This window comes from Ursus americanus, chromosome 26 (genome assembly GCF_024610735.1).
Source record: "Ursus americanus isolate L20-20 chromosome 26, mUrsAme1.1.p, whole genome shotgun sequence".
NCBI classification, from domain to species: Eukaryota; Metazoa; Chordata; class Mammalia; order Carnivora; family Ursidae; genus Ursus; species Ursus americanus.
The window spans coordinates 36970751-36995445 of NC_142152.1; the positions used below are offsets into that span (position 1 = coordinate 36970751).

Consider the following 24695-nt stretch of genomic DNA (forward strand, 5'->3'; position numbering starts at 1 on the left):
GTACTCTACTGGGTACTATTCTCAGTACTCTGCTGGGTACTGTGCCAGGTCTTGGGGTCCAGGATGAACAGATAAGGCCCGGTGATTGCAGGCAGTGGTGGGGTCTGCAGCCAAGAGCACAGAGGACTGTAAACAAGCCAGACACCACAAAGTAATGACCGAGCTCCAAGGAGGGATGTGGGGAAACCCACGGAGGCTTTGTGAGCAGGTGGCATGGGCACCCACTCTTAGCGGCGTGCACGCACCTGCGCTTGGGGCTTGAGCAGAGCTACGGGAGCGCGACGTGTTCGGGCACAGCGTGTCCAGCACTTGGAAGCCAAGTCCTAGGAGATGTAGCCTGTCTCTGACCACGGAGGGGCCAGGAAGCCAGCCAGGAAGCAGTCTGGTGGAGGCGAGGTCCCGAGTGCAGGGCCACGGTGGCTGGGAACCGGATGGCAAAGAGACGAGATGCCAGGACCTGGGGGACCAGCTCCTGGAGGCTCGGGCATGGGCGGGGAGATCGGCCTGCACCTACCCCTGCATCGAAACCACGAGAAACCGCCCCACCCACTGGGCCTGCGCTTGGCCAAGGGCCCCAGGAAGTCATTCGCCTCCACGTTCCCTCCGTCCTGCCGGGCGGCAACCATCACACTCACCTCTACCCCAACAAGCTGACTTCCAGGAGCTCCAGAAACTCTCCCGAGGCGCCATGGCCACAGCGGGGATTCGAACCCCAGCCTGCCAGAGCCCTATTTCCCAGGAGCAGTACTCTCTCCATCTCCCTTTCCCGAAGACTCCCACCACCGTGAGGGTCCTGGAGCTGCACGAGGGAGAGAGGGCTCTTCCCGCGCTCTGGAGGGGGCCGCAGAGCTATGGGGCGTCAGAGCTGGGTTGGAACGCACACCCTGGCCGCTCTAGCAAACAATGCCAGGAATGCATACCACTGAGCTGGTGGCGGGGAGACCCCGAGACCCCAGGGAGAGGTCCCATGGACTGGGGAGGAGGAGAAGTCATTAACTGCTCCCTTCACCAGATGGCAGGAGCAAAATGTTTTCTTTCTTATTGCGAAACTGGTTTTGAAATGTCAAAGCCCAGAAAATAGCACGCCTGAGCCCCGTGGGAGAGAAAGTGCTGGAGCACCCAGGACATGACCCCTCCACCTAGGCTCCAAGTCGAGTCTCCGGAGGCTTCGCTGGTGGACGTGCTCCCTCCAGCTTCCAGGGCCTGGGCACCATGGCCTGGGCAAGGGCTCTTCCTAAGGACCAGCCTCGCCGTGGCTCACGCCTGACTCACACCACCAGAGGGTAAAGACCTGCCAGTGTAAGGGTGCGAGGTCCAAAGGGATTAGTACCCTGAGACAGCGAGTACATAGGCAGGGCTGCGGTGTTACAGGACGGAGAGCATCAAGAGCTGGGGCTGCGGCCAGGGCGTGGGGGGGGGATGCTTCATTTCACAAGCACACCCACACCCACACTAAATAAAGGGCATTCCAAGTAGAGGCAAGAGCACAGGCCAGAGGCCTGCTGAGAGGACATCTAGGCTGTCTGCCAACAGGAAAGGATGTTGCCTGCTAGGTGGGATGGCTGGAGCAGCTGGGGCCACAAAACAGGGTCGTGTAGGGAGCGGCATCCTTGGACACCAGGTGAAGTTCGGTTTTTCTTCGGTGGGCAATGGGGAGCCATGGAAGGTTTTAGAGGAGGAGAGGAACATCAATAACATCAGGACACTCTTGTATGGCGTGGATTATGTGCATACCTGTCCCTCTTTATGTCATGAGCCCTGTAAGGTGGACCTCACCTGCCTCCACTGCCCCAGGCCCCCCACTGGGGATGGCCAGTGACACTCTGGACTCAGCCCTGGATTCAAGCCCTGATGAGATCAATTTCTTGAGTTCTGGCTCATCCCTGTGTCTAGGAATCACATTTTGTTATTGAAAACTAGGGACAGTAAAACCACATTCACAGGGCTTTTGTAAAATTAAACATGAAAGCAGATAGTGCAGCCCCAAGCACAGAACAGTCGTCGAATGAATGCCAGTTCCCCTCTCTCAGTGATCTGGGAGGACTAATCATTGCATAAATGCCTCCTGGTGACAATAATCACTCTGCTGATGAGAAAGGCCAAGTCTGACATGGGAAGGGGCTTTGGGCTGCCAACTCCTCTCCAATGGGAGAGTCCTTCAATCCCTGACAATCCAAATTCCCAATCCACCATCCCCTGTTGCAGAACAGACATCCCATCTCCCTGCTTGGTGTTCTGGGCTGTCACCCTCTGACCCCTAACCATCCCTCCGGCCCTGCCCCCTGCTTCTGCCTGATGCTCGGTGCTGCCCCAACACTCGCCTTGTTGGGGTTCCGAGCAGGTGCTTCGGGCTCTGCCCGCCTCCAGGCCTTTCCTACACTGTTCCCTCAGCCTGGAGCCCCCACCTCCCCACCCTCACCCCTGCATCCTCCAATCTGACTACCTCATCTATATTTGAGCTTCGAGAGTAAAGTCACTTGTCCCCACAGGCCTCTCTCGATCTCCCAGGCTGGGGGATGTGACCTCCTCGCAGTTCTCCAAGAGCCCTGGGTTCCCCGACACAGGGGAGGCTAGTGAAAAACGTGACTCAAAGTGGCAGGTCTCCCGTCCACAAGAGTGAGGCCAGTGCAGGCGTGAGAAGCACTATTCTGAGATAATTAGCACCATCCCTTTCTAGAAGGGACATAAACAGAGGCCCAACAGGGTCAAATGACTTGCAGGGACACCCACAGCCAGCCAGAAGCAGAGCTGGGATCTGAGCCCAAGATGTCCAGACGCCATAGCCTGTCCTCACTCAAATCAGTGAGCTGTTCCATTAAACAGAATGTCCGAGAAACCAGAACGCATTGCTCTCTGCCCGCCAGGCACGGTTTTATTGTGAATACCCGTCTCTGGTCATCAGAAGAGCACATGACACTGTAGGGAAGCAGAAAGCTCTTCTGACCAGGACTCAGAAGATTCAAATTCCAGGAATATCCCAATGGATGTAACCCGAGAGATGTGTAAGTCATGGCTTTGCTCGCAGGTGGGAAACTGAGGCCCAGAGAGGGGTAGGGACTTGACCAAGGTCACACAGTACTTTAGCATCAGCATGGAGACTATAACCCAGGTCTCTGATTCATGCCAGTGTTCTTCCCCTTCGGCCCCTGGCCTGGAGCAGATGCCCTTGGAATGGGGCACCACAATGCCAGGCCAGGCCCTGGGCACGAGCACTTCTGGTCGACACAGCACCACACGCCCTGAGCCCTGCCCTGTGGGGAGCAAGGCCAGACCCTGGCCCTGGAGAAGCTGAGGGGTCACTCCTCACTGGGCAGAACTCCCTCCCCACCCTCCTGAAGGCTGATCTGGACCCACCCAGACCTGGCAGGGACGTTAGGCTCAGGGACGCAGGGAAGCGACAGGACGCCAGGCCTGACCCACCTGGGCTGGCTGGGGACCCACCTGGCTGCATGGTGCCTCTGCCAGCACAGAAGAGCCAGAAGGCCACTGAGAAAGTGTGGCCGCAGGACCAGCAGCAGCACGTCACCCGGAGCATGTTAGCCATACTGTGGTCAGTGCCCACCCTGACCTCCTGGAGCAGAATCTGCACTCGAACCCAAATCCCCAGGAGAGTCAAACACATCAAAGTTTGAAAGCCTGGAAACCTGAGGCCTGAAGGGGAGGGACACGGCCGAGGCCACGGGGTTACGGAAGCCACGGCCTCTGCATACCTCAGTCTCCCGCAGCCTGGCCTCCAGGGCCGCCCGGGGCCCCTGGGTGTTGTCGTTGACCTGCAGTCGCTCCTGCACGGCCTTCATCCACTCCCGGGCGTCCTCCACACTCCTGTCGAAGCCGTCCTGGGGCGGCTGAGTCATGGCACCTGCAGGGGCTGAAGACAGGACCCCATGAGATCAGGCCGGCAGGTGAGAACGTAGGGCGGCATGGGTGGGTGGGGGGACCGACGCTGGGGACAGACCCAACCCCACCAGCACCCCTCCTGGTGCTCCCACTTGGCTGCACAGCTGGGGCAGGGGGAGGGAGATTGTGTTTGTCAAAAGGCCAAAGGACCAGGGAGGAAAACAGGCCTCTCCTGTGGCCAAGCAGGCAGAGCGGCCCAGAGCGCTGGGCTGGCAAAGATTCTCTCTGGCCTCTCAGCGTCCCTGCTTCCCGCCCACCCTACCTGGGGACTCAAGGCCAACCCTCTTCTGACTCTGTGGGTGGAAGCCCCTCCAAAAGAGATTCCCAAAACACACACAATCTGAGATGTCCATGACAGTGTATGAATCATGATATGAATGGATCAAGAAGTCTCAACCTAAAAAATAATTTTTGGCATCGGCCAAGCTGAGGCCAGTTCCAGAACCTCCCCTGAACATTAAGATCTCAGGGCTGGGGACGGCCAGGTTAGCCAGGTGTCTTGTTGCCAGCTCGCCACCAACTTGGGTCCACAGCGGACCATCACTGGTGTTTTTCCACCAAGCCACGGACCACCTAGCTCGTGGCAGCCACGGACAATCAACTGACCTTGCCCACCTGCTCTGATGCCACAGGCGAAGCCCACCTCCCGGCATGGATCCCCCAGCCAAACCAGCCCTCCGCTACGCTGCCTCCACTCCCTCGCCCTTACCTTTCAGCTGCAGACACAACGGCTCAGATTTTCACCCATAACTTTCTTAGAATGCCATTACGCCCTGGCAAAACTATTCTGTATCCCAGTTCTAGTCGTCTGCTTATGGCAATGATAACCGACTTTGGATTAAAGTTATTTATATCTGTATTTTAGGTGAAAGGATTATGCGTAGCTTATCCTCGACCTCCCACAACGCCTCGCACAGTCAGCCCTCCGCCAACGTGGAAACAGCCCAGAATTGGTATAAAGTTCAGTGCACCAAAAACCGAATATAGCATTGGTAAAAATGGCAAACAAAGCAAAACTAGAAACAACCCAAATGCCCAGTAGTGGGGGATTAGTTAAGGAAAGTAGGGTACACTGCATTTCCGGGTATTATGCAGCCCATAGAAAGTACGCTTAAAATGAACGGATGATGGAGAATTCTTATGACATAAGAATACCAAAAAAATTAGGCAAAATTGTATATTTAGTAGTTACAACTCTACAATAAAAAAGCAAACAAAACCACAAAAAACTACACTCAGAGGGAAAGGCTGGGCAGTCTTGCCAGGACATGTCCACGTGACTGAACTGGAGGGGGTGTGGCCCAAAGTGGCCAGAGCCACACCCACGTGACCTCAGGCCTCTCCTTTCCTGGCACAGTAGCCTTGGAGGCCACTTGGTTAAAGACAATTTGCCTGTGGAGGGTGGAAACACACAGTTGGAAGCTTTTGTTCCCTTATTTTTCCACAGGCATTTGGGAATTTTCTAGAAAGAGCAACTATCACTTTAAAAATAAAAATTAAACAAAGACAATAGTTTCTTCACATAGCTGAACTGTGTGTTGGCCCTTCTTCTTGATCGTCAGCTGATGGCCTAACAAGCGTTGACTGAGGAACCAAGGATCCAATCCCCCCCCTCCCCCGCCCACCAGGGCCAACACGGGGTGGGCTCTGCCCCCAGATTGCTTGAGACCAGCCTTCCCCACTGCAGGATGCTGTCCGCAAGGGGGACCTGGGCCTCCGTTCAGAGCTCAACTGTCCCATCCTGTTGTTTTCCTTTCAGAGCTGTTTTGATTTTTCTTCTAACAATTTAATATGTTCCCTGAAGCCACTCCCTGTCTTTAAATGCTTCGTTTGTAAAGCACATCAGAATGTGCGGGCGTTTAAATTGGTTCATTGTGTCTTTAATCTCCTGTCTAGTGTGGGATTTGATTGGCTTCCAAAAGCTTGGCTTTTACGTAACTTTTCAAAGCCAGGCGCGGGAGGGGCAGAAAGGAGTCTCCCGGAGTTTCTGAAGGCAGGACGGCAGGGGAAGCACCATCTTAATCGTTCAAAGGCTGAGAAGCCTGGGAGAGCCCTTCTGGCTGCAAAGGCCCAGGGCCTGTTCAGCAGGATGGTTTGGAGACCACCGAGGTACATTCAATGGGACACTTGGGGTCCAGCAGGGTGGGGCTGGGCTCAGGTGGGCCTCGAACCCACGGACCGGCCTCAGCTGAGGGACCTCCCTAAGCTGGACTCGGCGAGCCCGCAGGCAGAGTTCAGGAGACCAGGGCGTCTTGGCCCTTTCTGCCAACCATTCCGTTCCCGGTCAGTGACACGCAGAGGAATGAAGCACAGGCTCCCGCTAGGCCTGTCTCAAGAAGCTCATGGGAGAGGGACGCCTGGGGGGGGGTCTCAGTCAGTCAAGAGTCTGCCTTCTGCTCAGGTCATGATCCCAGGGTCCTGGGATCGAGTGCCATGGAGGGCTCCCTGCTCCGCAGGGAGCCTGCTTCTCCCTCTCCCCCCTGCTTCTGCTCGCTTGCTCTCTCTCAAATAAATACAAAGTTAAAAATAAAAAAGGAGCTCACAGGAGAAAAGCTGCACGCTGAACCCGCGTGTAGGCCGCAGACGCAGGAGCTGCAGGCCAGGGTGGGGGTCTGGAGGGAAGCGGGACAGCTCTTAACTTCTGTGGACTTTCTCTGAATAAAGGCTTGAAAGGCCCACAATAAAATGCAAAGCATTACAAAGGAAACCAATCGTATGAAAACACAGTTATCGGGGCGCCTGGGTGGTTCAGTCCATTGAGCGTTCGACTCTTGGGACTCTTAGATTCGGCTCCGGTCGTGATGCCAGGGTCGTGAGATTGAGCCCCGTGTGGGTCTCTGCGCTCAGAAGGGAGCCTGCTTGAGATTCTCTCCCTCCCTCTGCCCCTCCCCTGTGCTTGCTCTCTAAATGAATAAATAGATAAATAAATAAATAAATAAATAAATAAATAAATAAATAAATAAATAGCATCTTTACAAAAACCATAGTTATCAAAAGACTAAATTAATGAGCTACGAATGCACGCACACACTTTTTAAAGAACACATTAAATCACAAGAGCTACCTTAATTTTGAAGTAGTGATGGGCAGGAAGGACATTTCGAGATACCTACGAGTGCAATGCAGCCCAAAAACACAGGTGACAAAGTCACCAGCACTGGTCACGGCGAGAGGGCTTTGCATTGGTTCTGTCTCCGGCATGGAGTGCGGGAACGGCCGTCCCCTAGGTCAGCCGCAGTAAGACCAGTTTCCCATCCAAGGTTTGGCCCCTAAATGCCCCTGCAGCTCCCTCTCAGCACCCAGACCTTGGGGGGGATTCCGGCTCTACGCCTTCTCACAGCCGGCAGGAAGCAGAGCCTGCTTTGTGAGGACGCGAGGTTGAAAGTTTTCAGTTAAACGTCACATGGGCAGCTCAGGAAAAGGCCATCCACCACTGCTGTAAGACTGGGAAGGTTCCCTTTATGGAAGCCAGGGGCAGAGGTGAAGCCCCGGAGTGGAGAGGGGGTGGGGACAGACCCACGTCAGCTTTGAGAGCCGGGGACCAGAGGGCCACAAAGGAGGGCTTGTCACCGGGCCTGGAGCAGGTGGGCTGGGTGGGAGGTGCTGCTGCTCACCAAGGGCTGTGGGGAAGGTTCTTGTGGGGGGGGTGCAGGGGGGCTGACGGTGAGGCTGGAGCACGGGAACAGGGAGGAGGCAACTAGAGGAAGGAGGCTGGGGGCAGGAGTGGAGGGTAGGGGGTGGGGTGCAAGGGCCAGATCAGAGCCCCTGAAGCCACCTCCCGGAGGCTGGGCTGGCCTCTGGCGACAACAGCCAGCAAGGGTTTGGGGGGAGGGGGCGGGCGGCATGACTATTTCTGAGCTTCCGGCAGGTGATGCTGGCCAGGGAGGGGAGAGAAGGGAAGCCCTCCTAGGGGGTGGGCAGAGGCTGGGGGGTCAGGGCGGAGAGGGGCAGCTGCAGGAGGAACCGTGAGGGAAGGCTGGGGGGTGAGCAGGGTGCGGTTGTGCCGCAGGAGAGACAGAGCGCAAACTGCCCCGGTCTCCAGCGTTACTGTGGTTACCACAAACAACGGCCAGAAGAGAACTGACATGTTGGCCTTGACAACAGCCAAGCTGGACCAGGGCACAGGAATAAAGCCGCGTTAGGACAGATCACGTGCTCAGATGGAACCTGGGTCAAAAGCCCTAAGTCGGGGAGACCAACACGTTAGGACACTGGCAAGATTCGTGGGATCAAAAGCGGGGAGCTTAACTAGAGCCTGATGGGGAAGGCTCAGAGCAAAGTAGGGGCCCAAAACGTGGTCAGTAAGTGTGCTGTGGGCAGAGGATGCTGGAAACTGGATGTGGCCCAAAGGGAAGAGAAGGGCACGAACACGGCTATCATGACAAAGGGCCTACGCCACGCCGGGCACTTGGCCTTGAGTCCCCAGGGCATCCCCGACCTGAGAGGGAGGTGACACAGGGGGTGGCAGAGGCAGAAGCCAGGTTTCCCCTCACGCTGTGTGCCTCGGCTGCCCGGCTGCCCGGCAGGGAGAGCTCAGCCCAGGCTCCTCCTCTCCACCAGCACCTTCCTCTAGAATGTCGTGGGGACTCACCAGGAAAGCAGGTGCTCAGGGGCCAGGGCTGCCGCCACCTTCTCCACTCGCAGATAAGAACCCTGAGACTAGGACGTCTGGGTGGCTCAGTCGGTGAAGCGTCTGCCTTCCGCTCAGGTCGTGATTCCAGAGTCCTGGGATCGAGTCTCGCATGGGGCTCCCTGCTCAGCGGGGGGCCTGCTTCTCCCTCTGCCTGCTGCTCCCCCTGCTTGTGCTCTCTCTCTCTGACAAACAAATAAAATCTTTGGGGAAAAAAAAGAACAGAGGCTAGAGGAAGGGCTTGGACACAGACCCACGGCTTCAGCACTGAGATTTGCACCTCCTTCTGTCAGATTCCATAGTCTGTGCTCGTCTCCCGGACCACACTGCCTCCAAAACCAAGTGCAACTCCCTGCCCCCTGGGGCATCTGACAGAAGCGCCCTAGGGCAGGCAGTGACCCCGAACTGGACAGATCCAACCAGGTGGGCCAATCCACTCAGTCCAGTTGCAAACCTCAGGGGCCTGCCGACGCAGGGGTGCAGGAGCCGAGAAGCTGCCAGGAGACAAAAGGGAGCCGGAGATTGGCCACCTTCACCACTAAACTAGAGGGACGAAGAGCTGGGAGCCACTGAGCAGCAAGAGCTGGGTACTGCACCAATAAAACTGCCTGATCCCGACAGCCCATGGGGCTCACAACCCTGTCTCCTGAAGCGTCAGTGGGCACAGACCCCTCCTTCCCCTTGCTGGGACCTGCAGAGCTGAGGCGTCGGGTGGAGGCTCCCACTTGGCTCTGTGGTGCCACCCGACACCATAAGGACCAGGCTGGGCCATCCCCTGCCTCAGTCCCTCCAACGCGCTCTCTGGGAGTTTGCAAACTCTAGAGCACAGCTTGCCATTTGCTGATCCGGACGCCGCAGGCACCCCGCTCAGGACCTAACCAAATTCCATTAGGGAACGCGGTACAACGTGACACCCAAGCCCTCCCGAGCACAGAGAGGGGCAAAGTCAGGTTCACAGAGTGGCTGTTATGTGGCTGGCATCATTAGTTCCAATTTACAGAGATGTAAAGAGACTCAGAAAGGCAGATAAGCCCGCCAGAGTGGTGGATGCAGGATTAAGGATAATAATCGTAATTGGCAACAAGTATCTGGCATTCTGTGTGTGCCTGACTCCAGGATGAAGGGCTTATGGCTATTAACTCATTTGTCCTACAAAGCCCCAGTGAGAGCCTTGTTATTACCCCTCAGTTATTGCTGAGAAAATTGAGGATCAGTGATACTAAGAACATTGCCCAAAGTCAGCGGGATGTTAAGTAGATGGCGCAGGACTTGAATTCAGGACGGCCTGCGTCCAAAGCCTTAACGCCATGGTTCCATGTGGCTTCCACGCCCTTGCCTGTGTCCCCTGAAACCCCACTGAGGGCTGCCCACGCGGTGTGGGGAGCGTGGGGAGACCAGCCCTCTGTGGATCATCTCTGATGAACACTCAAGTTCCAAGAAGGTCACTCCAGGGGAAACCTGGGCCTCTGCTCAGAGATCTGGCCCCTGCTGCCAGACAGCCTCAGGCATGCAGTGCCTAGCCACTGACATTCATTCATTCTGGAACCCAGAAGGCTTCAGCACGCAGACCTGAGTAACCCCTGGCCCCCCGTGGCTGGCCCTATAGGCAGTGACAGCCCGCTGTGCCGGCTCCGCCAGCCTGGCCAGGGGCCCCGGCCACACTGCTGACCCGGAGCCCCGGGAATGGGGTACGCGCCCCTTCCGTGACTCGCTCGGCTTCCCCGTGACTCACTCCTGCCCTGCCACAGTTTCCATCCTTACTCATTCCCGCTGCTCCCATGGACACAGATGGAATTTCAGGAACTGAGCAGGCAGCTGGTTTTAATCCCAAAGCTTATTCCAAGTGGATTGTGGGAATGCACTCTTTTGTTTAGGTACAGCCGACAATGATGTGGCCAGGCCACCGTTCAGAGTGTTGTTCAGAGCACCAGGATGTTCCTGGGGGGGCGGGGTTCTCTCCTGCCTGGCGTGTGCAGAAGGTGATTCCGACAGCAAAGCGTGAAGAACATGGACAGAAGTCTCACACCATCTTATTTCATCTTTTAACGGCCTCAAAGGGGGCTGAATCCAGAGCTGGGAACAATCGCTGGGCCTGATCCCACCTCAGAGGGAAGCACAGGCTCAGAGGGGCTAAGGGACGGCCCGAAAGCCACACAGACGACAGGCTGCCACAACCCACCCTCTGCCCATCGCCTCGTAAATGCTGACACCGGAAACCCCACATCGTACCAGGGTCGTGGGGTCCACTTTACAATTCCAGCCACAAAGGGGACAGGCCGGCGATGGCTTTCACAACAAGGGCTCTGAGAGCGATTTTCAAAGAGCCCTCCATCACAGATAAATGGTAGCTGGCAGGGAACACTGCTCTCTGGCCCAGCTCCTGCCACAGCATTTCCGAGTCCTCTCAACGGACTAAAGCCAAGCTCTCCATCACCAGGCACAGTGCGGAGGATGCCAAGATTTCTACCCAGGGAACACTAACCTTGGCAAGCATGGTCAAAGGTCAAACACAAATATCTGGGAGGGGAGAGAATGCACAGGGCAACTAAGAGAGAAAGGGGGGGGTGTGGGCAGAATGCATCCCTGGGACAGGGCAGGTGGCTCCAAGGTGGGCTCCACAGGGCTCCGGCTGCTGGGAGGGCAGCCAATCAGAAGCCTCGAAGAGGAGGGCTCCTTGTAGGGATCTTGAGGGGGGTTCCTGACAGTCACCCTGGCCCCAGGGTCACGGCCAGCTGCTGACAGCGTGGGCAGGGCGGTCAGAAGAAAGGAGGCAGGCACTGGCCGTCAGATGCAGGCCAGAGAGCGCTGGGCAGGGCATCAGAGTACCGATCCGACCTGACCGGGACACAGAGCCTCAGACCACAGGCACAAGGTCGCTCTGGCCGGTCAACGCCATCCTACTGGCTTCTGATTCAGAAGAGGGCGTTAGGTGGGTGTTGGTTTTTCACACCGCGGGCCGTGACTCAATCCCATGCTCCGGCAGTAAAAACACCACTCACACTCCCAAGGACTCCCAAGGACTCGCACTCCCGTGGATGACATCTCCCAAAGCTCTGGGCCGGGAGGACAGTGCTCCATCTGGCCTGTGGCAAGACCAGCCCCAGGTGCTGCCCCAGCCTCCAAAGCCCCTGCCTGAGAAGATCTGGCTGGATGGGATGGAAGCCAGGATGGGGTGTCAGCCCTTTGTCCCTGCCCCTGCCCTGACCTCCCTTCCCAAGTGATCTGTGACAGCCTGGCAGTGACAGATGTCGCCGTGCCCCTCCTCCAGAACCCTTACTGGCCCTGCGAAGCCGAGGCGCATGTCAGGTCCCAGCGCCTCATGCCTTCTCTCCGGGGAAGAATCTTCCCCGGAGAGAAGCAATCCCCACAGTCATCCCCGAACCCACCAGACCTGCCTGGCCTTCTGGCCTGACCTTCCGCAGCACCTCCCCCGGGACCAGCGCCCCTCCCTGCACTGTCTGGACTGACAACACCCTAGCCCTTGGAAGGAGGTTAGGCCACATCAAGGACGCACACCTTGCCCCACGCCTCCTGCAGCCACCTGACCGAATAAGGTGACGGCAAACCTCTTTGAAGGAAAAATCATAGCTGCATATAACATATTCTCAGAACCCACTCTTAGCAACACAGACTTCAGAAATGAGAGCTTTCTGCCAGGTGAAAATTTCGTCTTTCAATTTGAAAGCATGGCCCCACATGTACAGTTTTCAACCTTTAATTTGTTTTTATTAGACAAAATTTGTAAGACTTCTCATACAACTTGTGGTCTCCAGAAAATTCTTCCTCAGGTCCCAATTTGAGAAACCCTGGACCGGCGGCTGAAGCCAGTGCTCCTGGCGACCCCCAAGGATGGAGCTCCCACCTAACCCTAGTCCCACATTGCTGTACCACACCGTCGAGGCTTCCAGAAGCTTCAAATCTGGGTGCTGCCCCCTCCTCCAGCTTAGCTCTGCCTGGGAAGTCCCTCCCTTCCACACCCCTCCACACCTCCTTCCCACAGACTCTTCCCTGTTCTCCTTCCCAAGATCCACTTACAGCCACAGAGAGGTAGAGGCCTTCCCAGCTTCCTCCTTCCCCGCACAACGACCCCTCCCGTCCTCGGGTGCCCATGGACCCTGTGCACCCTGCCGTTTAGTACAGGTTTACTAAGCACTTTCTGTGGATTTCCCCATGTTCTCCTCCCAACCTAGGAGGGAGTTAGAATCACTGGTTCCATCTCACGGAAAAAAACTGGGGCTCTGGGAGGCACGGTAGGGGCGGTTAGTAAGCCACGGACCCAGGCTGGGACCCCGCAGCTGGACCACGCTGTTCCTGTTCTACTGCTCATACGTGTTGAGGAGTTCCCTGAAGGAGGGAGGGTCAGACTCATCTTACTGATGAACTGACTGGAGCTGGGGTTGTCTTCACTGTTAACAGCTTTCCTGCGAGTATAATTGATGAATAAATGCATCGTTAAATGGTACAATTTGTAGGGTTGTTTTTTTTTAAGATTTTATTTATTTGACAGAGACAGCGAGAGAGGGAACACAAGCAGGGGGAGTCGGAGAGGAAGAAGCAGGCTCCCAGCGGAGCAGGGAGCCCAATGTGGGACTCAGTCCCAGGACCCTGGGATCATGCCCTGAGCCGAAGGTAGACAACGACTGAGCCACCCAGGCGCCCCAAATTTGTAGGTTTTGACATAACCTATAGGCGTACCCCTAAAACCATCACCCCAATCAAAGATAAAGAACACATCCATCACCCCCCTGGGTTCCTGATCCCATTTCCGATCCCTCCCCTCTGCCCACACCCTGTCCCAGACAACCGCTGATGTGCACGCTGTCTGCACGCTGTCACTGGAGATGACTTGGCATTTTTCTGGAGGATTTCACCTAAATCAAATGATGCGCTATGTATGTATTTATTTATTTTTGGCCTGGTTTCTTTCACTCGCTACAACTACTTTGAGATATCTCCATGCTGATGCCCGTATTGATGGCTCATTCCCTTCTATGCTAATAGCCCCCAGTCTGTGCAGACCCCGGGGTGTTCCTGCAGCCCGCACGGATGGACAGCTTTCACCTTTATGAAGAAAGTGGCTCTGAACACTGTGCAGACATTTGCTTTCATTTCTCTTGCAGAAAAACCTGGGAGTGGAGAGGCTGGCTCCCATGGTAGGTGTGATGTTTACATTTTTTAGAAACTGCCAGACTGTTTTCCAAAGCGGCCGCACCCGGGGCCCGTTCCCATCAGCGGTGTGTGAGGGTTCTGGTTCCCCCACATCCTCCCGCGGCCAGGTTTTCAATCTAGGCCTCTTCTAATTGGCGGGCAGGGATAGTTTACTGTGGTTTTAATCTGCAGTCCCAAAAGGCCGGCCACCTGATTGACTTGCGTTTGTACTTAGAGTGCCCTTACTAAGCTCCCAGGCTCGCAGGGCACTTCCCAGCCCCTCCTCCTTTAAGACTGTCTGTGGCTCAGCTCCCAGCCTGGCCCGTGGGCTGAAGGCCAGAGGAGTAAGGAGCTGAGTGACAGGGGGACATGCAGCCAACGGGAATCTGCTCCAATTCCAAGGGCCCTGCCAGCCGACTCCTTGAACAGGTGGTTCTCTGAGGCCAGAACCCTCGCACCAACAGCCAGAAGCATGTAATGTGCGACAGTCCTTCTGAGCTCTGAAACGGGGGTTCTGTGGGGGCCCTATCCTGTGCTCCTGGAGCTCCCAGATGGGCTGGGTTCAAAAGGGACCTGGATGCCTGCACGTAACTCAGCAACTCAGCTCACTCAATGGCCGCCACGGGATGAAGTCAACAACTTCCCCAACCGCACTGAGCTCTCCGCCTTTTCTCCTTCGAACGTGAACTTGCATCTGAGCCTGCCCCTTGACTGTCTTGATCACCGCTTTCTTGATCAGGGTACCCGGGACAGACACCAACACATGGTAGGTGTTACGAATACTTGTGAACAGAGAGGTAAATCTGGAAATTATAAAACATAATATTTACTCCCACTGGCACTTAGTATGTACTTGATAATTATCAGCTCAATTCTTTTTTTACTGAAAGGAAGCAGTATGGAACCAGAAGGACCATCTCTCTGGCCGTACTAGTCCTTCACGTACACAGGCTGTGGGTTCGGGAAAAATCCAAGAAAGGTGGGGATGGGGGAGGGTGGACATCAGCGACTCTGCTAACCCAGTATCAGAGCCTTCCTGCAGGCGTGGGCCCCAGAATGGGACTGGGGACCCTGGTTCCAGGGCAGACTGCCACCAACCAGCTCCCAAACCCAGTCACCATGTTGGTAAAGTGGAAGCAACAGTCGCCACTTGACTTCCCGTCCCTCGGCTTTAAACTGAAAGGTTGTCACGAAGGGAAAGGGCGCATCCAACTCACCTCGGAACTTTTTTCTAGCGGAATCACTCGTAGTAGGGCAATTACATGTGGCCAAGAACCCTCACTCTATCCAAACGCACAGGACGGTAATGATCATTTTCTGTGCTGGGGACGGAAAGGCTAATTGTACTTTGTCACCGGGTCACAACATGCAAGAGCCATGGGCTAGAGCAAGCCACTGTGAAGCCCGCCTAGCATGCTGGAGAAAATGCTACATTGTTCCAGCCCACAGCTCCAACCTGTCACAGCTGGAGACCCTCGTAAGAGCTACCTCTGTGCACCATACCCTACAAAGGAGATGCTATTACCAGCCCCCTGTTACAGGTAAGGAAACAAAGCACAGAGATCTTTAATAACTTTCCCCAAAGCATGCAAAGCTGGAATTGAAACTTTGACAGTTTGGCTGACAATGTGGCTCCAGAGGCTTCTTCCCCTTGACCACAGCACTTTACCTGTGGACTAGTGATCAGTACTGCCTGGTGGGTGTATTAGGGATGGTTGGGAAGCCCAAAGGTATCAGTAAAGTAACAGCCGCAGCTAGATGGTAGATGAAAGACCCGTGAATGTCCTGTACAGCTCAACCTCATGTTCCAGATACTTCCTAGAGGAAGTGTTGGCATTTGGGCCAGGCTGATGGCCTCATCAGCAAAGCCGTGTTTTGCCATCTGCCCCTCGCACCTGCAGCCCGTGATATACAGCACCAACCGGCACACGCCACTTGGCTCCATGACTGTTGTCGATGTGCCTACCTTCCTGTTAGACTGTCGTCCTCGAGGGTGGAGGCTGTGTCTCACCTGCTCTGTCCACACAGGCCTGGAGCAGAGTTGGCATGGAGGGCGGCCGCGCTGCTTACTAACTGAGCACAACATCAACGTGCTTGGAAAGGCAGGCTGGCTTTCATGGGGCCAACCCGGGCCAGGGAGTCGCTGAAGCTGCCCCCAGATTTGAGACTGGCTCCAGATCTCAGGCTGCAGGCCTGGGCTCACAGGATGATGGGACACCCCAAGGAGCCAATGACAGATGCTGCAGAGACCTCCCTGAGTCTCAGCATGTAACAGTCGGACCACTTCTTAAGAATCCTCTTCTCTAGCTGGGCCATTTTATAGATGGGGAGACTGAGGCTTACAGAAAGAAAGAGACCCACGCAAGATCTCACTCAATGGCAGAGCTATGGCCAGGACTTATCTTGGCACAAATACATCCTATGTAATGCACAGTTCTTCAAATTGATCCACCGATAAAGAAACAATTAGCTATCATATTTATAGACAGTTAATTTTCAACAAAGGTGCCAAGACAATTCAATGAGAAGAGTCTTCTCAACAAATGGTGTTGGGACAACTTGATATCCACATGCAAAAGACAGAACTTGAGGGGCGCCTGGGTGGCACAGTGGTTAAGCATCTGCCTTCGGCTCAGGGAGTGATCCCGGCGTTGTGGGATCGAGCCCCACATCAGGCTCCTCCGCTATGAGCCTGCTTCTCCCTCTCCCACTCCCCCTGCTTGTGTTCCCTCTCTCACTGGCTGTTTCTATCTCTGTCGAATAAATGAATGGAATCTTTAAAAAAAAAAAGACAGAACTTGGACCCCTACCTCACACCACAGACAAAAAGGAACTCAAAATAGTTCAAAGGTCAAATTGTAAAAAGCCAGACTATAAATCTCTTAGAGGGAAACATAAGCATAAATCTTTGTGGCCTAGGATTGGGCACTGTTATCTTAGATGCGACACCAAAAGCAGAGGCAACAAAGGAAAATTAGATAAACTGGACTTTAACAAAATTATAAACTTTTGTGCTTCAAAGGACACCATCAAGAAAGTGAAAAACCCCACGGAAGGAAAGAAATTTTGCAAATTACTTATCTGATAAGGGACTTCCAGAAAGACAAAAACCCAATTATAAAATACGCAAAGGATCTGAATGACATTTCTTCAAAGAAGATGTGCAGGTGCAAGTAGCCGATAAGCACATCGAAAGATGCTCCACATCATTAGCCATCAGGGAAATGCAAATTAAAACCAAAACGAGACACCACTTCATACTCCGTAGGATGCTTAGAATCAAAAAGATAAATAATAACGAAGCGCGTCCAAGACGTGGGAAAAGTGGAACCCTCGTACACTGCTGGTGAGAATACACAATGGTGCAGCCACTTTGAGAAACAGCCTGGCAGTTCCTCCAATAACTGAGCACATAGTTCGCAGAGGACCCAGCAATCCCTAGGTATCTGCCCAAGAGAAATTACAACACGTCCGCTCTCAGAAACGTGTACACAAAGGTTCGCGATAGCCAAAAAAGTGGAAACGACCAATATGCCCATCAGCTGATGAATGGGTAACTAAAACGTATTCTATGCATACTATGGAATATTATTCAGCAAGAAAAAAGGAATGAAGCAATCATGATGCCACAGTATAAATACCCCTTGAAAACGTGACGTTAAAGGAAAGAAGTCAATCACAAAGGACCACACACCGCACGATTCCACTAACGTGAAATGTGTCGACCAGGCAAACCTATGGACGTGGAAAATAGATTAGTGTTGCCTAGGGCGGGAGCTGGGGAGAGGATGGGGGTGATGCAGGGGTTCCTCCTGGGGTAATAAAGTGTTCTAAAAATGATCTCAGTAATGTTTGTACCACTCTGTGAATGTACTAACAGGCATCAAATTATATACTTTAAATGGGTGAACTATATGTTGTGAATTATATCTCAATCAATAAAGCTGTTTTTTTTAAGAAACAATCAGAATCCAAAAACTAAGAGGGCCATTCAAAAAGATCTAGTTTAAGCACCCATCTTTGCTTGAATTTCCTTAAAAATATACCCATCAATAGGCCTATAGGACCCTTGCACACCTCCAGTGATGGGTAGCTCACTTCCTATTCCAGACAGCTTATCCTGTTTTTACATAGCTCAGATAAGAATGAAGTTTTTCCCTCCAGGGATCGAAACCCTGCACCTTACGTGGTGTGCCCCTACATAGGGAGCTAAGAAGCTAGTTGAGATCCTTTTAAAAATGGTGAACCTATACCTTCCATCCACTGAGCTCGTAGTAGGAGCCAGTCCACATGCCCCTCCCTCTCCGGGCTTGCATTACCTCACCTGCTCCTTAAGCTAACTTTGAAGGTTGTCATGAAGAGTCCCTACTGCAAAGATAAGGAAACCGCGTCTCAGAGAGGTGAAATAACTTGACTTTAGCCGCTCAGGGCCACCTGGGTGGCTCAGTTGGTGAAGAGACCGACTTGATTTTGGCTCAGGTCATGGTCTCAGGGTTGTGGGGTCGAGCCCCGTGTTGGGCTCCACAATAAGCATGGCGCCTACTTAAGATTCTCTCCCTCTGCCCCTCTCCCCACTCACTCTCTCACGCTCTCTCTCTCTCAAAAATAAAATAAAATCTCAGAACGGGTCACTGTTGTTGCCCGAGAGGCACAGCCGGGATTTGAACCTGGGTCTGTTGGACTCAGAGCTGCAGCCTAGCCGGCCGCTTGGGCCGGACCGCTTCTGAGAGCCTGACACCGCGCCACCATCCCAACCGGGCTCACGGACACTGTAGGAGTGGCATGAAACTTTCACGTCCCACACTGGAACAAACAGAAAGCAAACTCCGCCACCCCAAAGAGGGGCTGAAGGCAGCCCGAGGGGCTGAGCAAAGCGCCGGCCCGGGAGCAGGCGGTGTGGCCGGCCAGGACCGCATCGCCATGGCAGGCGGGCTGACGCCAGACGATCTCAGAGGAGCAGAGTGAGGCCCGGGGAAGCATTCCAACGGGCTTGCCAGGGTTTGCAACTCAAGGACACATCACTTGGTACTGGAAATTCCTGGGAGGAACAAGCCCTCCCTGTGAGAAGCTACTCGATTCGACAGCTTTTGCTGAGTTAATCACAAAAATATTTCGTTATCCTTGAGAGTCAGGTCTCAGTGTCCAGTTCTAGTTTATAGATGAGGCCACTGAGATGGAGAGGCTGCACGGCCTGCCCAGGGTCCCAGAGCGAGTAGACAGGCGATAAGGAGTCAAATCCAAGATCCGTCCGACTTCCATACCCAGACGTGCCCAGTGCTGAGGCCGTTGCGGAGGCTGGCGCGGCCTGCAGGTTACAAAGCTCATGGTCTGCATGACCGCGAACTCTGAATGGGGCCATGACAGGTGCCCATGTGGAGAGGCGTGCCCGCAGCCCGTGGAGCCTCGAGAAAGAGCGATGCTGTGCTACCGGGAGATCCAGGGAGGGGTTCACGGAGGAGGGGACGCCCTGGCTGAGGCGTGGAGGACAAGCAGAATCTGGGTAAGATGCAAAGCGGCAAAGAACATGACAAGTGGATGGACCAGTGTGAGCAAAAGCCAGGAGGCAGAAAAATCCAAGGCCGAGTTCAGGCTGCAGAGGGGGCTTGGGAATTGTTAAAGGGCGACAGAAGGAAGCAGTTGTCAGAGAGGCAGGCTCTGGGGCCTGAATGCAAAGGGGTGGACTGACTTTCGCCTGCAGGCAATAGGGAGCCAGTGAGGGTCCGTGAGCGAGGGAGTGGCATCCTCTGGTCAGTGACAGACCCACAAGCGGCCAGACAGCATCTGCCCAAACTTCTGAAACAACATGAACTCGAGTGAGCACACTCTTTGCACCATGGCACCTCGGGCCACATGCTGGGAAATGCTTCCTCAAGTGTCGTGTTCCCTAAGGCCTCCTCCACATCACAGACCTGCTCTTCCAACATGAGGGCAGGGGTTCAAGTCAAAAGATCTTTTCTCGACCACTGATTGAACGTGCAAATATCTGATGAGCTGTGGAGAGCAGCCTCCAGCCCCCCAACAGCACCTAAGCTTGAAGCCCGTCCTCGTGAGCCCTCAGCCAGCAAAGCACCCGGCCACGCACCGTGGCCCACGCTGTGTGGTGTGTAAGAGGTGTCCTGCCTGCTCTACTGTCCCCACCCCAGGCTCATCTGTGACCTGCAATTGCCCTGGGTGGGTGTCAAGTTTACCATGGATCCCAACCCTGTGGGCCGGGGGAAACGTCAGCAAAAGCTCCTACATGGGAGGCCCCCCGCTGTGTGCCAGGCACAGGGCAGATGCCATGCGTCCCACGCGCACTGACAGCAAGGCAGGAGTGAGTGCGCCACTCGACAGATGGGGAAACTGAGGCTCAGAGGGACCCACTGTCCCGCCCAGGCCGGATGGCTACTGGAGCACAGAGACGGCAGCAAGCTCAGGCCTGTCTGCCCCAGGACCCGCGCCCAGCCGCAAAACGGTCGGCAAAATGAGGAAGTGAGTCAGGAAGGCAAGAGAAGGGGGGTTCCTTTTTGAGTCAGAACAGGATTTCCCATCACACACCCGACTGACTGAGGAGGCACCCAAGCTCGGGGGTGAACCCCAGTGGCTCAGACCCACAGGGCGCCCGGCCGAGGTCAGCCCTGAGCAGCGAGCACGGCTGAGATGGGGACGAATGGTGCATAGCTTGAGGTTACTGCTGATGGGGCTGGTGACACCTTCCCAGTGGGTCTCCTGGCTGTATGGCTCAAAATCCATCAGGTCAGACAGGGACACCAGTCCCAGATGCAAGGGGCCTTGGGCTGGGGGTTCCAGAAACTGACGGCTGAGAAAAACCCAGCTTTACCTTCTCCCACCTTGTGCCTTCTTATTCCACCCAGAGAGGCCAGGGAAAGATGAAGGGCACGCTCTCAAAGGACCCCGAGTGAGCAGGCAGAGGCTTGGGTGGGGTTGGGCTCATGTCATCTTCTAAGCGAGAACCACGCCGGGCCTGCTTTCCCTCCGTTCCAAAGCCTGGGAGAGGCTAGGTGCCTTTAATGGCAAATCCCGTTTCAACGCCTCCCCTGCACCAGATGATGCGATTGTCGGTCGGCGTGAAGATCATACAAAGGAAGAGAACCGACCAGGTCCTGCACCCTTGGGTGGCCTGACGGCTCAGCCTCTCTTTTGGCTTCTGGAAGATGGGCTCGGCGTTCAGCGTCCTCCCATAGTCTTCCTCCCACTCCCCATCTCTAGAACGCAGCGTTTTCTCAACCTGAGACCACATGTCTCCACCAGTCCACGTGTCCGGTGGGAAGCACTCACTGTCTCTGTGAACCAGGGACTTTAGTCTGTCCCCTGAGACCCTCTGGGGTGCGCCACGGGGGCTCCTTGAGCGAGGAATCTCATGTCGCCTTTTGGGCCTGCCTGTCCTCCTGGTGAGGTCTGCAGGTCTCATGAGGCCCCCTGACTCAGGGAAGACTAACACCAAGCCTGCTACACGCCACCCAGGTTGTTAACCGTGAACAGTTCTTGTTGCAAGTGACCCAGAACATTCCACGGGTGGATGTCACAAACCATCCTTAGCTGTTCTGTTTCGCTGGACAGTTACACTGCATGTTTGGTGGTGGTCTTCTCAGTTGGACTAGAGAATTTGCAAATGTATCACTTACTCAACAACTGAGCAAGCCCGGGAGCCCTCTGACCACAAAGCGGAGTCTCTGATCTACTCTTGCTGGTATCACCCACACCTTGGCCCTGCACCTTCTTTCTCTTCAGCATCGGCGGCCAACCCTCTTTTCCACAAAACAACAAAATGTGTGGTCAAAGGGCCCTAGCTGCCTGGCTTGTGGCAAGGAAGACTAGACAAGAGCCAAATCTGGGTGATGTGGGGCGGTGGGGCTGGGCAGGACAGGGAGTGCAGGGCAGGGCTCGTCCGGGTGAGTCACTGCCCTAGACCCCCCCTCCCACCCAGTCGCAAAGGCCTGCCTCTTCTGGACACTTCCTAAGAGCGGCTAAGCCTCCAGAGCCAGCCTGCTTAGCCCAGTCAGACCTAAGTCAGGTGGATTTGACTCCTCTGACTTCACCTTCTCATCTGTAAAATGGGAGTAAGAGAGGCGCCTGGGTGGCACAGTTGGTTAAGCCGTCGACTCTTGATTTCGGCTCAGGTTGTGATCTCAGGGTCATGAGATCAAGCCTGGCATCGGGCTCCCCACTCAGCGTGGAGTCTCCTTGAGATTCTCCCTCTCCCTCTGCCCCCTCTCCCCTCCCCCTGCTTGCTCTCTCTCAAATAAATAAGATCTTTTAAATGGGGGTAATAATAACATGAACTTTCTATCACTGATCTGAGAATAAAGTGAGTTCTATCAGTAAAATGCTTAGAACAGCATAGGCAAACAGCAGGTGTTACGTGTAAGTGTTTTAAATTAATAATAAACTGACAAATGAGGAAAGGAGGAAAAACGAAAGAAAACCAAACAAAAGCAAAGATGCGATATAACAGTCCAGCAAAGAGGAAATGGTGGAGAAAAGTTTGTGGTATCATTTCATGGAATATTCTAGGCCATTCACAATGAAAAAAATGTGACAGTTCACACCATGCCATAATGCTGCAGCAAACAGGAGAAAACGGCACACTGCGAGGCTCCGGGCATTCTGAACCAGGGGCCGGCAAACTTTTTCTGGAAAGGATCGGGGAGATTCCAGCCATATGGTGTCTGTCACAGCAACTCAGATCTGCCGTTGTGGTGTGAACACAGTCAGGGGCAATGTGCACACCACCAGCATGGCTGTGTTCCAGCAGCTTTGTTTATAAAACAAGTGGCATCTGGCCAGGGGGCTGCAGTTTGCCAACTCCTGCTGGTAAATTATGCAAAAGCTGTGTCAAAAAAAGATAAAGACTGAAAGGAATATGGAAAGAGACAAGGGGTTCTCGGAGGGCAGTGGAATCATAGGTACATTGTTAAAATTTCGATTTCCTTAAGGTGGTAGCCACAGTCTAAAAAAAAAAAAAAAATTAAAGGGCTTTCATGTAACACACTCTAATAATACATTAAGAGATTCCGCTGTTCTGTTAGACTTTCAAAACAAGTTCAAATAACTATTGAGCCCAGCGATGGCTCCATGCACCCATCACTGCCTCCTCCAGGAAGCCCTCTGGGATTTTTCAATGGGTAGCGGGCTGGGAACTAACATTGCTAAGTTTCTAGTAGGTGTCAGGCACTGTGTTCAGTTTTACACACATTCAGCTCATTGAGGTCTCCCACCTACTCTCAGACCCACAGTAGGGATGATTGCCTTTTTTATAAGGAAATCAAGATTCAGAGGGGTTACATAACCTGCCCAAGGTCACACAGCAAGTAATCCTGCTGCCTTCTTTCCTCTTAGCAAAGCCCCGGAGGTTCAAAATTGTCTCCATTCGGCTGAAGCGGCAAGGTGATACCCACTGGGCTATCCAGAAGAGTCCACACCCTGTATTGTTAACCCCTGCCTTGTATCTGCAAGCCTCAGAGCACCCTGGAGACCTTCCCCCAGGGGAAACTTCCCGTCTCTGGAGTCCAAGGTCAACTGTTAGCTGGCTGTGCAGATTATAATTAGCACATGACTGCTCCTGCCAGGGCTTCAAGACGCCAGGTTTAGGATGTGTCTGTGGGAAGCCAAGGGCACCTGCCTTGTGGACTCATTCTGTTCCTCTGTGCTGTGGGGTCTCAGCATGAGGGTCTTACCCCTAGACTCACATCCTTGTAGACTCTGAGGTGCCACCCGAATTGCCCGGACCTCAGCACCAGGCTGAAGCCACCTCCTGGGACTCAGGGGAGCAGCATGTTTCCCAGTCTCAGGGCACTGTGGCCCTACACCCCTCCTGGAAGGGCCTGTGGGCTTGAGCTCCCCGTCAGTCCCAGGGGACAGTACTCCACTGTGACGGGCAGCCCATGGCAGCTGATGACGCTGTCACGCTCTGTATCCCCCTTGACCCTCTCTCCCTGGTAGTCCCCTGCCTGGGGCTGGAGCGAGACAGATCCTTTTCCTCCTGGAAAAGCCTGGGCTCCCTGGTTCTTGCCACCAGTCCCTTCACAAGCCCATTTCCCTTCTTGCTGTTGCCCCGGCAAGGTTACCCACCCAGTTTGGGGAGAAGGGTGGCCAGCATGTGAGCCTGGTTCTTGGTACTCCCACCCTGAGGAGAGGGGCAGGCACACACTCAGCTCCCACACAAGGCACCAGACACCATCTGACTTTCCAAAATGTGTTCCCGGCTCCCCACATACACACACACAATGCTGGCTTTTAACAGATTTCCTTAAAGGGACTGATGGCCCACATGCCACCAACCCTGAGTTGACCACACTGCACAGCAGGGCCGCCACCACCCAGGGGAAGGTACCCTCTTTCTGCCTCCATGGGAAGGCAGGCCTGACCCATCAGCACCCCCGCCCCCCACCGGGCTACAGCCTCCATCCCCAGCCTGCTGACAACTGGCAGGGGCTCAGTGACTTCCCTTCCCTTTTGCACTTCCTTCAGCGCCTATGCTACCCTCTGATACGGTCTGTGCAGTTATTGCCTGCTTGTTGAATTTAGAGAATTCTAGATCTTTCTAGAATGTACATTCCATCAGAACAGACACTCTGCCAGTTACGTCCACTGCTCCCATCCCACTTCCTGGGACAGCACCTGACACACAGTGGGCCTCAGCAGAGAATGAATGAATGACTCTCTGCTCTACATGCTCGGTGTCATTCATTCTTTCCAGAAACCTTTACAGGGCCTCCAGGTGCCAAGTGCAACAGAGGAAACACTGCAGTGGGGACCTTCCCTCGAGGAGCTCGCAGTGTATGCGGAGAAAGATGCAGAAACAAAGAAGCCCAGTTAGGGAGCTCAGTAAGGTTTGGCTCAGAGGAACACAGTGGGTGTGGGAGACACTGCTTGTGGTGAGGGGCCAAGGGATGAGTCACAGAGGAGGTGGCCTAGGGACGGGGAACAGCACATGGAAAGTGGCAAAGCATGAACGAGCATCTGAGTCATTTGCCCCAGCCTGGTGGAGACCCACCACCCCCAGCCATTCACCCCACAG

The 24695-nt window shown here is 54.5% G+C and overlaps 1 protein-coding gene across 4 annotated transcripts in view; it reads right to left on the reverse strand.

Annotated features, from left to right (window-relative positions):
• SYNE3 (spectrin repeat containing nuclear envelope family member 3) overlaps window positions 1-24695 on the reverse strand; it is an 88052-nt gene that overhangs the window by 51136 nt on the left and 12221 nt on the right. For 2 of the 4 annotated variants that reach the window (XM_087856209.1, XM_045815765.2), the window contains exons 2-3: window positions 8489-8730; window positions 3711-3868 (exon numbers count right to left, since the gene is read on the reverse strand). In XM_087856209.1, the coding sequence (XP_087712335.1) occupies window positions 3711-3854 (144 nt within the window). In that variant the 5' untranslated portion in view covers window positions 3855-3868; window positions 8489-8730. Of the gene's footprint in view, window positions 1-245; window positions 2253-3710; window positions 3869-8488; window positions 8731-24695 lie in introns of those variants that run through there. The other 2 variants (XM_087856210.1, XM_045815764.2) reach the window with 2 other exon arrangements.